At 33.4% G+C, this 15,710-nt stretch overlaps 1 protein-coding gene, 1 long non-coding RNA gene and 1 pseudogene across 2 annotated transcripts; 2 read left to right on the top strand and 1 right to left on the bottom strand.

Annotated features, from left to right (window-relative positions):
- Positions 1 to 5,389: 5,389 nt before the first annotated feature.
- On the top strand, positions 5,390 to 6,513 carry LOC120151021. Its single transcript, XR_005518576.1, has 4 exons — positions 5,390 to 5,636; positions 5,719 to 5,854; positions 6,140 to 6,314; positions 6,385 to 6,513. It is a non-coding gene; the product is annotated as an uncharacterized LOC120151021 (long non-coding RNA).
- A 465-nt stretch (positions 6,514 to 6,978) lies between these two features.
- LOC120150990 (macrophage migration inhibitory factor homolog) lies at positions 6,979 to 8,852 on the bottom strand. Its single transcript, XM_039163557.1, has 3 exons — positions 8,714 to 8,852; positions 7,491 to 7,691; positions 6,979 to 7,190 (listed from the first exon to the last, which is right to left on the bottom strand). The coding sequence occupies exons 1-3, from the start codon at positions 8,822 to 8,824 to the stop codon at positions 7,155 to 7,157; spliced, it is 348 nt and encodes a 115-aa protein (XP_039019488.1). The 5' UTR covers positions 8,825 to 8,852; the 3' UTR covers positions 6,979 to 7,154.
- Positions 8,853 to 10,947: 2,095 nt separating this feature from the next.
- LOC120150993 lies at positions 10,948 to 14,726 on the top strand (annotated as a pseudogene).
- Positions 14,727 to 15,710: the final 984 nt, after the last annotated feature.

The following is a 15,710-nucleotide window of genomic DNA, read 5'->3' as shown; positions in this document are numbered from 1 at the left end:
TGAGTGTTGTGATTTTGGGTTTGAGGTTATGAGTTGCGATTACTGTGGACGATTCAGTTTCCGATTTATTAAGAAAAAATTCGTGTTTGGAATTTGAAAAAAAAATACGCGTTAATACGAATTGTGCTATGTAAATCGCGTTGCGAAAGTCAGTATCTCGTTGCGATTTTGTATTATCGCATTGCGATAGTCAGTATCGCATTGCGATTTTCCCAATTCGCGTTGCGATTTACTTATTCGCATTGCGAATTGGGAAAATCGCAACGACACTGTAGACCATCGCAACGCGATTTCCAACTATCGCAACGCGAATTTGCGATAATGGAGATCGCGTTGCGAATTAGCGATCGCATTGCGATTTTGTTGGTTATTTTGGCAAATCCGGAAAAAGTTGGTTAAAATCGTATATTATAAGGCATTTTTTGTCACTGAGGCGATTTTCTCTTTCAGTAGAGATGTGAAATCCTTGGATATAACTTTACTATTCATTGCTCCTTGATGGGAAAAGGAAGTAAAAAAACAGTTTTCCTTGTTTTATGAAGTATCATTAAAATTTTCCTCCTTCTGAACTGTAAATGGAGTAACCTCTTGATCCATTTCACCAAATAAATCCCCTACCTCTGGGTCACCTAGAAGACTCCTTGCACGCTTTAATGCGTCTCTTGAAACCGATAACGACCTTCCACCTACGGTGTGAAACTTGATTGGAGGTGGCTTGGGAACGGAATCAAACATTTTGGAATGCACTGGAGTTGAGTCATTTTCACAGCCTTGTTCACCTCCTACTACACCATTCCTTGAGTTTAATAAGTTCCTTGATTCTGATGTAACATCCATAACCCCATAATTTTGCAAATCTTCTTTCTTCTCTGAATGAGAAAACCTTTGGTAGGCATAAGGTTCATTAGTTGCAGATAACCTCTTTGGACGTTGAAAACCATCAAAATTTTGATGCTCCTTATCATGTTTGTTATCAGGCTCCAGCCCGAACAATGTCTTAGCTTTGAGCAGACCAGCTGAAGATATGTTAACCCTTTTCCCAGAGCCCGTTTGAAAAAGAGAGTTGTCGCAGCCATTTTTCGCTGGAATCACATTACCTATGTAGCAGGTAAATTTTTTTCTTTAAAACAAAAAAAGAGCTTGGTTCAACAACTTCAGGATCATCTTAGTGAATATACTAAATGGTCTTCGTAACCTATGCTCTTTGATTTCTAAAACCAGAGACACCATTCCGGACATAAATTCAATTCCTACATATTCCATGGTTCTATTTCAGCTCCAAATTTTGAGATATAAAAGAAAAACCCAAATCACGTATGTTTCTTTTCTAAATTGCAGAATAGTTATTAAACCAAAAAAAAGTGGAAGTAAAAGAGAGCAGCGTTTACTTGGAGTAACCTGAGGCAGCTTCGTCTTCGGTGAGGATAGATAATGCTTTTACAATTGAAGATTCTTTCAACGCCACGGATTTTCCCAATCCGAATCTAAACATTTTGTATTTATCTACTCCTGCACCATCTTTCTCAATAAGCTTCGAACACCCTGCGTTGGATATATGAAATTTGAGAGCACAAAAATAAAAATATAGACGCGAAATGATTCAGATACTATTACCTTCAAGCAGGAGATCGGCCATGGAAGGGAGTGGAGCAACCGGAGCTCCGTTCGGGTCATCATCGGGTTTGGACGGCAGGACCAGACCGGACCGGAAGCCTCCCAACGATAGTTTGATCTGGCATGAGAGAAAATCTGCCACGTGGACATTCTGACGATTTTGCTTAGGGCTTGTGCTGGATGTTACTCATGCTATGCTTCATTATCACAAGAAATTGAAAATTTTTGGTATTTTGATAAGGCGGGAAACTTAAAATGTTACGGAAGGAGATGATACGACGGATGGGATTTGGAGGGTATAAATTTGGGGTTTGTTGGGCCGAGTAATTATTTGAATACAATTTATATTTATTTTAATTTTAAACTCACAAAGTGATTTTTAAAGTTAAAAGGGATGTTGTGTTATTTAAAAGTCTAGGATTTTAGTATATAGATATTTATTATTAATGATTAATAAATATTTTGATATATATTATTTTTTAATTATCTTAAATTATTCAAAACAATTATTTTAATATATAAAATTTAAACTTAATAAATTTGTTTATATTTATAAATGATTATTCCAAAATCATTTTTAGCTTGTTCATATTATATTTATATTATTATTAATTAATATTTAATAATTTTATATATGTTTCTTTTTATTAAATTAAGTTAAATTAGGTTTTATTTTTCACATCTTTCCTTGTTATTTCTTTTTTCATCTTATTTGGAAGACGATGCTATCAGTTTTAATGATAATCGCCGATCATTAGTATTTTTTTATTTTTCCTTTATTTTTTTAGATCACATATTTTTTCTTTTTAATAATTATATCTTTATGACACGTTTTTATGGTTTTTAACATATTTTTGGTATTCTTTATCGATTATTTTACCATTCTTTTTATTTATTTTTCTTATGGTTGGATTTGACATCATCTTGACTGATAAATAATAACGCTTATTTGTTATCATATTGATATTCTCAGTTTTAGACCTTTGAATTTGAGTTAGATACGCGATTTATGTTCGTAAATAGTTTTCTCATGACGTTTGTCTCTGATGTGCAATTATCAGTGATATTTCAGTAGTTTAATCTCATACTATAATTTATTTCCGATATAATCAGATTTATACGTATCTATCTTTTGTTCTAGATTTTAAATAAAAGTTTTAACTTTTTTTCCTTGTATGATATTTATATGATATCAAGTTGTTAGTTTTTTATATCAATAGTTATAGGGAAATATACCAACAACCAGTGGATCTAGTGGGATGAGACACTAGATTCTTTAAGTAAGGTTTGGGATTTAAATCCTAACGTTTGTGTATGGAGTAAACTGGGTTGGGAGGGTCGCCCTCGCCTCTGCAATACCTTATTCGGCTTAGTCGATTAATAAATCAGATATCAATGCTTATAAAAAATAGTTATAGAAAAATATTTTAATTATATATTTATTTACATTTATAATTAAAAATTTCGTTATAATTTAGGATTTTTCATTTCTTAATAAAATTAACTTTATTTTTACAAAACAAAGAAAATAGAGTAAACTAATCCAGATTCCTTAAATGTTTAAATTCAAACTCAATCCATATTTTAAACATATTTTTTTTCAAATTCAATTTTAAAATTTGTTTTTAAAATATAACATATATATATATATATATATATTGAAAAGATGGAGCCGTTAGTTTTATTAAAATTAGAAAATATATAAATTATAGTGAAAGTTTACAATCACAAACGTAAACTACAACATATGGAGTAATAAGAATATTATCATGTAATCATTAACACAAGAAACTAACCACTAAGATCACAAAGATCATATAAGAAAAAGGTTAAAAATCTAACCAAATAAACTTGAATAAAAGGTAATATAAATAGATTTGACTACATCGACAAACAAACAATAAAAGAGAATTAAGTTATAGAAAGACTATCGACAAACTGCAAATCAGAATCGAGTGACGTGAAAAGACTATCTACGAATGCAAATCGCATATCCAAAGGTCCAAAGCAGGAAATATCAACATGATAGCAAATGAGTGTCATCTTAATCAGTCATTACGATGTCAAATCTAACTCTAAGAAAAAATGATAAACGAAAATAACGATCAAACGAACAAAAATATGTCATAAATGAGAGGAAAACAAGTCATAAAGGCAACGTTCGTAAAAATTAAAAACAATAAAAATATAATGATATGACATAATAAAAAAATAATGAATATCAATGATCGATGACCAAATATTATGACTAATGTTACTGTCGATTACAAAAATAAAAATAAAAACTAGGATTAAAATACTAAAAGGGTTTAAGTAATATAATAATTTTACTTTCTAAACATCACTGAATATATATTTTTTAAAAATTGCACCATTCATTTGAAAATATCATAATTTTAAATATATAAAATTTTAGATCTTTCAACAAATACGACCATCGCAATATTCTGTCGGTCCATCCAGGGCAAGACCCAAATCATCATAACTGTAGTGTGCGTGATCATAATCATTAGCAAAAAAATGTAGGGAAAACAAATCATTAACCAGAAAAAGGAGAAGTAATCATGAAAGTAAGAGAGAATTATTTGGTAATTAGCCTTTCAAAAAGCTTGCAGAATAAGATAAATATATATAAACAAATCATATATGGCAAAGATATGGTCCGTTTGTGAGGCCAGCAGGAAGATCTACATACATGCATAATCTCCACCAGTTCCGTAGTCGGCAGCCCCATTAACACACCAGACAAACAAAATCAACATTATCAAATCCCTCCCTTCAACTCTTCGAAATTGTCAAATAGACACCCCAACTTTTGTCATGTTTTCTTTTCTTTCTTTCATTTTTTATAATATGGGGTAAGTTCAAAAATAAATATCAACCATTTGACATTTATAATGCTCAAACCCTGAAATTGTAGTAAAAATACATCATTTATTCAATCTAATAACACTAATGATTTGAAATTTTATTTATTTAGAATTGTGTTTTTATATGAATACAAAAATTATACATATAAACTCCAAAAAAGAATAATAATTTAAGTATTTGGAGAACAAATAATGGCATTTAAGTTTTTTTTTTCACTTTAAGCCTTTAAATAAAAGGTAGTTTGTATTCAAATTTAGCTTCATTGTGCAATTTGATGCTTAAGCATTTTTATCTTCAATTTAATGGTTTTTTTTCCAATTAGATACCTATATAGGACTTTATTAGTTCAAGTGTATACTTAAGTTTTATCTAAATTAATATTAAATGATTTATTTAAACTAATTTAAACTATGAATCTAAGTTTTATATATCAATGTGAACTTAGAAATCAAATTTAAATACGTAATTAGATAAAAAGAAATTAAATATCAATTTGAATAAGAAAAACTGTAGATATCAAATTATCCCTTAAAACTAAATTGGATACTGAAATATATATAATATTATATAAATAACAATTTAAGTTTGAATTTCAGAGATTGACGCATAGTTTTATGTGGGGGAAACTTAGGAGTAAACGAACTTATAAAATTATTGGAATAGCGAAAACAAATTTTTAATAAAAAAATTATAGAAAAAAATCTAAAACATATAGTAATTTAAAGTTTTTAGGGTACACTATCCCATCCGCTCCACTCGATCCATCCCTGGTCGTATCAGAGCAATCCACGTTGCATTCAACTTAACGTTGTCTGCAACTGCATTTCCCCCACGTGCTTGCGGCTGCTGCTATTATAAATACAGACTGCATTTCTATTAATTCCCTCACCTACATTATCAGAGCAGAAGCATTAACCTGCCTTTTCCTTTTTCTTTTATATCTACTTGGTTTGTTCAGCCTTTCTCAGGAGAGTTGTCAAAGTAGAAGATATATCAGTATAGAAGAATCAGTTAAGCTCAGGAGGGATAGCGCCATAGGTGATCTTCAACCCTTTCGTGTATGTGTTTTGATCCTCCTTAGCGCTATCCATCCTGAGTTTCATCGGTTCTTCTTGCTTTTTGCTTCGTCAAATGAAGAAAACCCCATGTAGGTACGTATTGCTGCACTTTTCCCCTCTGCTCTTGTTAAATCCTTGGCTTTTCCCTTGCTACTCTTCGCTTCAAACTCTTCAGAAACAAGCACAGAATCGATGTTGACAACACGTAGGGGCAGATGGGAAATGAAAAATATGTAAAATGGGGTTGTTACGGTTGCAGGACTTGATCCTTGCATTGCACGGAAGCGTTCGTAGTACTCTAGCAATAACTGGTTTGTTCTTTCCAAGCTTCTTCAAATTCATCTGTTTTCTGTTCCGAGTTTTCTCTTATCCCCTTGTTTTTACAGAACTTCTGTACTTTTTTCTTTCTGATAAGAGTAGTACCACCGATTTTCACTTCAGGTCTTGAGTGTTTAAAGTAGGATAGTGTTAATTTTAGAAGAGAACATCACCAATCAAGACGAATATACTTGATAATGATTCTTACGCGATACAATCAATTTTTATTTCACCTTCGCTACTTTATTTTCAATCATAACTAACATTTCATTTTACAGTAATACCGTTATATTTCCAACGGTGACGAGGAATGACTAATCCTCGTTACAGAACTCTCCATTCCCCGTGCCCGTTGCCGGTTAACCCATACCCATCACTGGAGATCGAATCCCGACTACATCATCAAACCACGTCTCTCATATGAAAACCAGGGAAAGCCCTTGGTTTAGTCAGGTCAGTTTTATTCAGGCGTTCAATGAGATTCAAGGTTTGGCATGTGCCTTTGCTGAAATCTTTTTTCTAGGCTTAATAAACAACCAGACAGGCCAAGCCAGCTGCTGCAGCGTTGCCCCTACTCCAACATGTGCCTGTCTGCAGCAGCGTTGCCCCTACTCCAACGTATAGAAATGGGGTTTGACTGTTGAAATTATATGGGGGTTCAAGATTAATGTAATATATATATTCCATTTCTTGTATTTCAAGTTTCTTGTGTTTTTAAATAAAGAATAACCTCAACCTGCAATGGCCTGCAAAACTAGGAGTGGGACCTTTATCAATGGGCTTGAATTTGACCACATCTTTGATGAGTTGCATATAGCGCAAGTTAAGTAAAAAGTTACCAACCCACTGAAAAGGGTCCCACTGAAAAAAACTCTTGGTATGTGCTGCACTGTCGTTAAACACTATCTCAAAACTCCAATTGATAACTTTTGGGGATAATGTTTACCCATGTACCTTGTGCTGCATGGGTTGATATTCCGCTACAAACAATGCACTACGTAGTTCATGGTTAAACATTATCTAAAAACTCGAACAAATTAAACTAACAGATGATCGGTTGGCAAATTAAAGTAGTTTCCATTCCGAATACTGAACCATTTGCCATAACTTAATAGGCTTGTTCCACATTAGTGCAATCAATGTCTGCATATCATTATCCTAAGAAAACACATAGATAAACAACATAATGCCATAAAGTGTCATGCTGAATTTTGTCATCGGAAAGTCACAATAGAAATAAAGCAAACTGAAAAGACAATATTGATGTTTTAAGAAATTCAGACATCGCCAGACTCAGAAGGTTGATCCATTCCATCCAAAGTTGGAACCCTGCAAAACAATCAAAGTATCAGGGCTATAGAGAAGCAAGGGCCACAAACGGGTGCTAAATATTATCACGGGCCAAGAAACGGCATAAGTTGCACTCACAGGAAAGCTATCGAGAGCTATGCTCATAGTATGAAACAGAAAAGATCTATTTAGATTATCTAGTGCTGGTGTAAAATATGCAAACACTGTGCATATTCTTGGGTTCGTTGCGCCTAAACAAACAAGGAAATGCAATAAGAAGAGACAAATAGATGACAATAACCCATCTCCTTGACAATTAAGTAAAAATAGATAGCTTGCCTTGGTGTCATAGAATTTGAGGAAGAACCGTGACGGGGGCACTTTTAGCTTGGTTTCAAGAATTGCAGCAATTGCAGCACTCAGTTTCTTGTTAACATCTGGATTTAGGCCACCAATGGATACCAGCTCACCATAGGCAGCCGGCTGCTCACTACCACCAAATGACATTGGCACTGAACCCTTCAACACAATCATCACATACTGCATACAAACAACACCATATTTACATGCCATGGATAAACATGCAACAGTAAAAAGTATACAGTCCGTCTAGCATGTTAGTTGGAGATAAAACGAAGTTAAGAAACCGGACTGATATTCAGTTGGCTTAGTGGTATAGTCTATTATAACTTAAAAAAAATTATATAGAATTTGGAAAGGATTTTTCTCTGGTTTCTTACTGATTAAACAGGTTTACAGCCAGTTCAAAACATTTCCTGTTCTTTATATAGGAACAAACCAAACAAGCATCAAGTCCATGGCTGAACCGGCCCAGTTTTTGTTTACGAGGCAGCAAATCTCTAAACAAAAGCACATTTCTCTCAATGCGAAGGTCTGACAAAGCCATTCAGAAGTCTTGTACAAGCAGAACAGTTAAAGCATTTACCACATCCCCGAAGATTTACAATGGATACAAGTAAAATAGACATGAAACCGGTAACTATTATGGTATTACGTATTAGGCTATTAGCCATTTAGGACATGCAAAACTCTCCGGGCATAAAGCAGTATTCAGCCTAAATTTGATCAGATTCTTAAGTAACCTTTGCCATGATGCTAGAGGCGGATCCTGGCCCTCTTTAAAAGTATAACAGCAGAGGCTGATCCTGGCCTTCTAAATGGAAAAACTTTACTTTGCCCCCTTTAAAAGTTTCATTATTATAATCTAATACAAAGGTAAATTTCATTTAGGCTCTCTAATCTGATTAAAATAATCAATATGGTCCCTAAAAATTATAACGATACAAATGTATCATGACTATCTAAAAAATTATAATTCAATTATAGCCCCGCCCAGGCATAAATGGGTAATTATCCTTTACAATATACGATACCTCTTAAACACCCAACAAGGAGAATAAAGCACCGAAACAAAACGCATAATTTCCCGTATAAACAAACAACATGAAAGCAGAAACTAAATATTCAACTAAATTTCGAGAAATAGATAAAATTGGAAATGAAAAAGAAGTTAATAAAGAGAGGGGAAAAGAGAAGCATACAGCCTCTGATTTTCCGATGAGATTGGCAGCCGTAGAGGTGGCTTCGGAGAGGATGGAGGAGGTGTCGACACCGTCCAACTTGACGTTGGTTGAGATGTTGAGGCAAGGCATCTTCTCTTTCTCAGAATCTCTCAAGTGTGTGTGTGTGACCATAACTCTGCTGCCACTACCGCTGATATATACACAGTTATCTAGTTACCAAAATACCCCTTCAACTACCCAGTTGGACCTGTGGGCCATCGCTCTCGAAAGCTCTATCATAATTAACAGGCATCTCAAGGGTAGCCCATTTTTATTTTACATGGGCTTAGTTCCGAGTGTTTTAGTTGGTCAAACTATACTATTAGGCCCTGTACTATGTATAAGTTATGAGTTAATCCTTTTTTAATTTGATATTTGTAGTCCCTGTTTTTTCAAATTCCAAAATTTACTCCTGAATCACACAATAATCATTAAATATTTTAAGTTAAATTTTACTAATAATTCTTGTACAATGCATAAATTATGGATTTAGTTGTTTGTTCTTTAATTCGAACATTTTTAGTCATTATAATTTAATCATATTGTCAATTGGATCATCTTAGATTAAGACTGAAATTCTAGGATTAAAAAACACATGGGTTAAATTTGAGCATATACAAATATATAAATCAAATCTAAAATTTACGCAAAGACTAATGATATGATTTTATTTTTTTCTTTACCTCTTAATATTTTTTTAAAAGAAAAGGTTAAAATTTGGTTTGAATTTCTCAAATTTTATGATTTAGTCCATATATTTTTATTCTGACATAATTTAATCCTTTGTTTTTATAATTTTATTAATTAATTATTTTTTTTTCTAGAGACTCGGTCTAAATAGTTAATATTTATGATTAAAATGTCGTTGTGTGTGTGTATATATATATATATATTAGTTAAAAGAACCCCTTCCAAAACAAAAAGAAGTTCATGTTAAAATAATAATTATCAGCTAAAATTCACGTGAACATTTTAATTAAAATATTTAACTATTTCGGTCAAAGATTATAATAATATCATATTACATTATGTGAAATTTTGAGGGACCAAAAGTAAAATTTTGACCTTAAATAAAATAATGCAAAAGGGAAAGGCTTAATAAAAAATAAGTGCTCAAACTATATTTAAAATTAATTTTATGTGCCTAAAGAATTTTTCGCTCAAAATATATTTCTAACATTTCTAACGTTATATTTTCAAGTGATTATAACGTAATAGCCATTAAAAAATATTGTTATCTAACACGTGTTATTACTATATATATATTTTTAATTTTTATTTAAAAATGAAAAAATATTTTTTTAGGAATGACCCAAACTTATTTAAAATTATAAAAACAAAAACTTAAATCCCTAATTTCAATCCTTATTTTTGGTGGTCGTCGATCATCTCCATTCATTGCTTCTGTTGTCGCCCACTCACTAAGCGACCATCCCAACAATCCTTAACCTTAAATTTAATAGGTAAGGGATTTAATTATGATTTAATCCCAACAATCACAAATGCTGAGAGGGAAAGGGATGACAAGAGGGTAGAATTTTGGACCAAGGGGATGATCGAGGGAAATAAGACAAAGGGGGAAGGAGATTTTTTTTATTTAGAAATAGTTTATTAAATAATATTTTTAAAATATGAATTTTTAAAATATAAACAACACACATGTCAGATAACAATCTTTTAACGATCATTAAGATGTAGGTACTTAAAAATGTGATATCGAAAATATTAAACATATACTTTAAAAGAAAATTTCTTTAAGTACCTTTGAACATTTATTTTTGAATAAGTTAAAGTAAAAAAATGATAAACTATAGGCTTAGTACCTAAAATAATATTTTTATTTCATTTTGATATTTAAACTTTATTTTGTTTTAAAATCAGACCTAATGTTTAGTTTAGATTTTATTTTGATACCACAACGTTAAAAAATTAACAGAACAACTGACATGACATTTTTTATTTTTTCAATGATAACAATTACCTTATGGTAATACATTAACATCGCTATTAAGTTTTTAAATGTGTACTAAAATGAAATAAAAATTAACCGTCAAAATAATTTTAAAAATAATAAAATATAAATATCAAAACAAAATAAAATTAATAATTTAAATGCTAAACATACCTACAAAAATTGCTAGGTCTTGGCGGGATTCATAGAAGAGCACCGAGCACAATAACCATTGCCCATTTGCGGCTTGGCGCAGATAGCGAAGCAAAACAAATTATGCACTAAAATGAAAATTCCTGGCAAATTTGAATTTTTACCGAATTCAAAACCCAAAATCCATTGACATAGTTGCAGACACTCGGCGATGGAGATGCATGTTATGAACTCAGTTCAACAATCCCTTGACAATAACCAACCGCTCTCTTGCCAAGCTCTGGCTTCACTAAGAACCCTTATTATCAACCCTACCACCTCCGATTCCACTCTCTCCTCTGTCCTCGACGCCCTAACTCGCTCTCTCCAACTCAGCCGCGACTCCGTCATCCTCCACCACACTCTTAAGCTACTCACCGACTCGTCACTCGCCGCCCCCACCTATCCCCCGTCGCACTCGACTTGTTCCGTTCCGACTCACTCTTCTCCTCCACTTCGCCTCGCCTTGTTGGCGAGTCACTCTCCGCACTTCTTTCACTCACTTCCACCGGAAACGATATCGACCCTGCCCGCTTCGTCTTCCTCTGCCTCGGCCCTTCGGTTTCTGTGCGACTGTTTTTATTGAGGAATGCTGAGAAGCTTGTGGTTAGGGAATCGGTGTTGTTAGCCCTTTTTTTAGGTTTTACGAGGGATCCGTTTCCATATGTGAGGAAAGAAGCTTTGGATGGATTGGTGAAACTGTGTAAGAATGGTGATTTTGATGATCGTGATGTTATTGAGGGATGCTGTTGAGTTGCTCCGCGACACTGAGAATTACGTTAGATCTGCAGCATTTCATGCCGTAAAATACTCTGTCCTCGAAGTTTCATTTTTAGATTAGTTTTCCATGTAATTGTTAATCACATTTGAATTTGCAGATTTTCTGATTTTCATTTTTCTCTCGTTTTCTGGATTTAGGTATGTGAATGGGGTAAATTGCTTGTTATATCCAGTCAAGACGGGAGCAAGCAAGACTTTTCGGATGCAGTGTTTATCCAGGTACTTTTGGGGACCCCCGCCCCCTTATATTTACTGTGTATTTCTAGTCGCCTTGTTTATTTTAAAGAAAATTTAAATTTTGGAATTAATGTGGATTAAATGAATTTTTTTGCATGGTGCATTTTTTAGCATGTTAGTTGAATTCAGGTCAGCCTTGTATGATATTTGAAGCGTTTTTCTTCTTATTTGTTTTTTTGATTTACATATGCTTGCAGCTTGGTTGTTTGGTAAGAGATATGAGTATAGAGGTAAGGCTTGAAGCCTTTGATGCTCTGGGGAAGATAGGACTTGTATCTGGAGATATCTTGCTACAAACCTTGTGTAAGAAAGTCCTAGGGATCAACAAAGATAAAATATACAAACCAATTGAAGGGCTTGACATTTCAGCTTCTGCTGTTGCTGGAGCTTTTATACACGGCCTTGAGGATGAGTTCTCTGAGGTAAAATTTGCTGATTCTGTAGTTATCCGTTGGGTTTTCTTACTTATACAATTGCTTTGTCTCATAGAGACTGGTACTTTTAACTTTTGGCCTTTTTGAATCAACTCAATCCGGTACTCCTATTCTAAGTACTTTGCTGGCACTCTGAGATTTTGAGGTTTCGGCTTGGCATTGTTCTTCCTGTTTTATGTACCATGGTAATATTGAATGTGATCGGTTCTTTAGGGTATATTATTAAAGTGGGTAGGACTCTCGTCTTGGCATAGTAGACAGTAGACACATCCTGTATAGAACAGAGTGATGGCGGTCATTGATAGACCACTCTTTTTTAACTTTATCTAAAGTTAAGTCATTTCTTGCATTTCAACAACAATTCCCCTTTGACATGACTTTTATTTTTGATGCTGGCTTTGCTTACTCTGAAGGTACGAATGTCTGCCTGTTTCTCTTTGCGTGCGCTCACTAGCTTCTCTTTGCAATTTGCATGTGAAGCCTTAAAACTGATGATGGACATGCTGAATGATGATTCGGTAATTGTCAGGCTGCAAGCTCTGGATACAATACTTCATATGGCAACCTGCAACCATCTAAAAGTTGAAAAAATACACATGCTCAGGGTAAGGGTGCTTCTTCTTTTCTGTTCATTTCTCCCTAAAGAGTGATATATGCGTAGAATATCTAAACTTTTATGTAGTGTAAAAATTGATCGATGAGCAAGTACATAGGACAAGGTGCAGATAGATGTTGGAATATTTTCGTTTGATGTCTCCACAAACCTCACCTCTTATGATGGTCCCGTTAAGACATTAATTTAACGAGCTAGTTACTTTTGGAATTTGGAATTATCATTAAGAACTTTTCTTTTCCCTTCTGATGTTTATCTCCCTGTCCCTTTCTCTTGTTAAAGCCATGACTGGAAGATTTGCCTATGAGTGCGGCTTATTTGTTAAGTTTTGATACCTAACAATAGAATTCATTTTTGGTTCGATCCCAGTATTGCCTGTTTTAAAAAAAGGACACTGTCGCTTAAGTATCATTTTTGGCAGTTTCTGAGCAACCTTGTTGACAGCAGTTCTGTCATAAGATCCTTGACAAGGAAAATACTCAAATTAGCGAAGTTGCCGCAGTTCGAGTTGTTTAAATTTTGTATTGATGGCCTTCTTGGAAATTTGGAGACATATCCAGAGGTTGTTCCCTTTTATCCGTTTGCTTCTCCAAGTGGCTTTTTGGGCTGCCCCCTCTATATTTTCAATTTGTGCGTTAATATCAGCCCAACATCTATAACCATCTGTTATTGCTTTTTTCCTGCTTCCAGGATGAAGTAGATGTCTTCTCTGTTCTATTTCATATTGGGAGAAACCACGGGAAGTTCACAGTTCACATTATCGAGGAGGTTTCTCCAGAGGTTAGCTGGGTTATAACGCTATTTTATGTATTGCTTCTAGTTTGATGATAGTATCTGCTCAACCATGAAAAGAATAGTATCATTACAATATCATGACCAAGTTTCCCCTTTTTCAAATTTATAATAATGAGACTGCAAATGTCTTCTAAATGATGCATCATTTGTTCTATAGACAAAGAAATTTATGTTACCATGGATTTTCCCAGACTCCCAATACTTGTGCAGAATTAAACAATTTTTAAATTATTTCAGACACCTAACAAACAGAACTTTTACAGGATAACAAATTAAGAAACAAAGTATATTCAACCTGATTAAAGAAGTGAAGTCAAGAAAGCATTGAAGCAATGTGGACAATCACTATATTTCTGTCTTATGTTGTGACTATTTGTGAAATGACTTGATCATTCAATCTCTTTACCTTATTTTTCTTACACCAGTTGGAACCAACTTTTGGAGGCAAATTGGGCTTTGATAGTAAGAGGGTAGCAGCATTTCTTGTGCTGGCAATCTCAGCTCCACTTTCACATGGAAAGGATGTTGGTGTTATTCCACCTAGAATATTTTCTTATGCAGTTACTTGGCTTGGGAGAATCTCTTATGCTTTAAGCGATATCATGAACCAAGAGATGCTTTTGGCTTATTTATACAAGTGCAGTAGATCCTCTGCAATTTCTCTTGCTGACTTCAAAATAGAAGAGACCTTGCTGACAGTAGAAGGTGATGCCCCAATTAATCTTTGTTCCACAGTTGATAGTCCTGTCAGTATACCCTTCTGGAAAAATAGTGGAGCGACCTCTGACTATCACCATAAAAAACAGTTGGGTTTAGGAAATTCAGCTTCTCAGGTAGAATACGAGCTGGGGGAGCATTCAGAATTAAGAAAAGATGTAAACCTTATCTTTCAGCTGGGACCTGTGGTCGTTGGTACCGTTAGGCTGCACTAATGAAGCATTGAAGGGTATTAGGTAAGTAATGGAATTAATTATTTTTCTCCTTGATGCATTTTATTACTACTAATTTATTTTATGCGCGTGTTCCTTTGGTGATATAATACATCAATATTATCATTTGAAATAAAATTTATATTTCATAACTAAATAATTAATTTATAGTGCTAGTGTGTTACTGTAAAACATAGTGTAAGTCGGTAGTTAATGTAAGCTGTAGATATACTCAGGCAGTTTGGGTTTGTTATTTGTTATTACTCTTAGTTTGCATTAGATTAACCTTATCACTAATTTAAATTTCAAATATTTTGTACAGTTGTTAGGAGTCCTAGGATAAAACTCTAGGCTGTAGTCTTTTAAAAGATTAACTCTGTAAACATTAATTGAATGAAGAACACTGAGAAAACAAACCTGTTTTCATCAGTTTCCACAGTTAATTGATCAAACATTTAAATTTATTAACTTTAATGAACGATTCATATTCAATTATCTCAAATGTATCATGGTTTAAGTTAATTAAAAAGTAACTTGTACTGAATATTCTAGTAAATTCTATAAAAATTTATGCAATTATTTAATAAGCCAATTATATCTAGGTTTAATAATTTAAGATAAAAATTAAAACTTCTTGAGGACAATTTGTTTGAATATAGGGCACGAGGTTGATAAAGAAATAAATTTATAAATAGTTAGTCAAATTTTGTAGGTGGTCTTTGTACTATGTGTTTTCGGTGGATTTAGCCGCTCATCATAATTCAATCATTTACAGTCCTTATACTTTTCTAAATATATATTTTTCAGTCCTGAGGCTATAGGTTTTATTTCTATTGACATGATAAGAAACTTTTCCCAGTTTTTCATAATATTATTTTATGCTATGAAGTTCTGTTTTGTTACATAAATTATCATGCAGTGGTCTCTACTCTCTACTCCCTGCTTCTATACCACTCTCAATCACTTTGCACAATATTTCGACTGAAAGTAGGATGTGGTTGAGGATAAGTATGAGTGTAGAGTCAACTCAGTTTGTATTTTTTGA

This window comes from Hibiscus syriacus, unplaced genomic scaffold, assembly GCF_006381635.1.
Source record: "Hibiscus syriacus cultivar Baekdansim isolate YM2019G1 unplaced genomic scaffold, ASM638163v2 tig00111027_pilon, whole genome shotgun sequence".
Lineage (NCBI taxonomy): Eukaryota > Viridiplantae > Streptophyta > Magnoliopsida > Malvales > Malvaceae > Hibiscus > Hibiscus syriacus.
The sequence above is the reverse complement of the archived record's forward strand: the minus strand, read 5'-3'. Positions and strand labels throughout refer to the sequence as shown.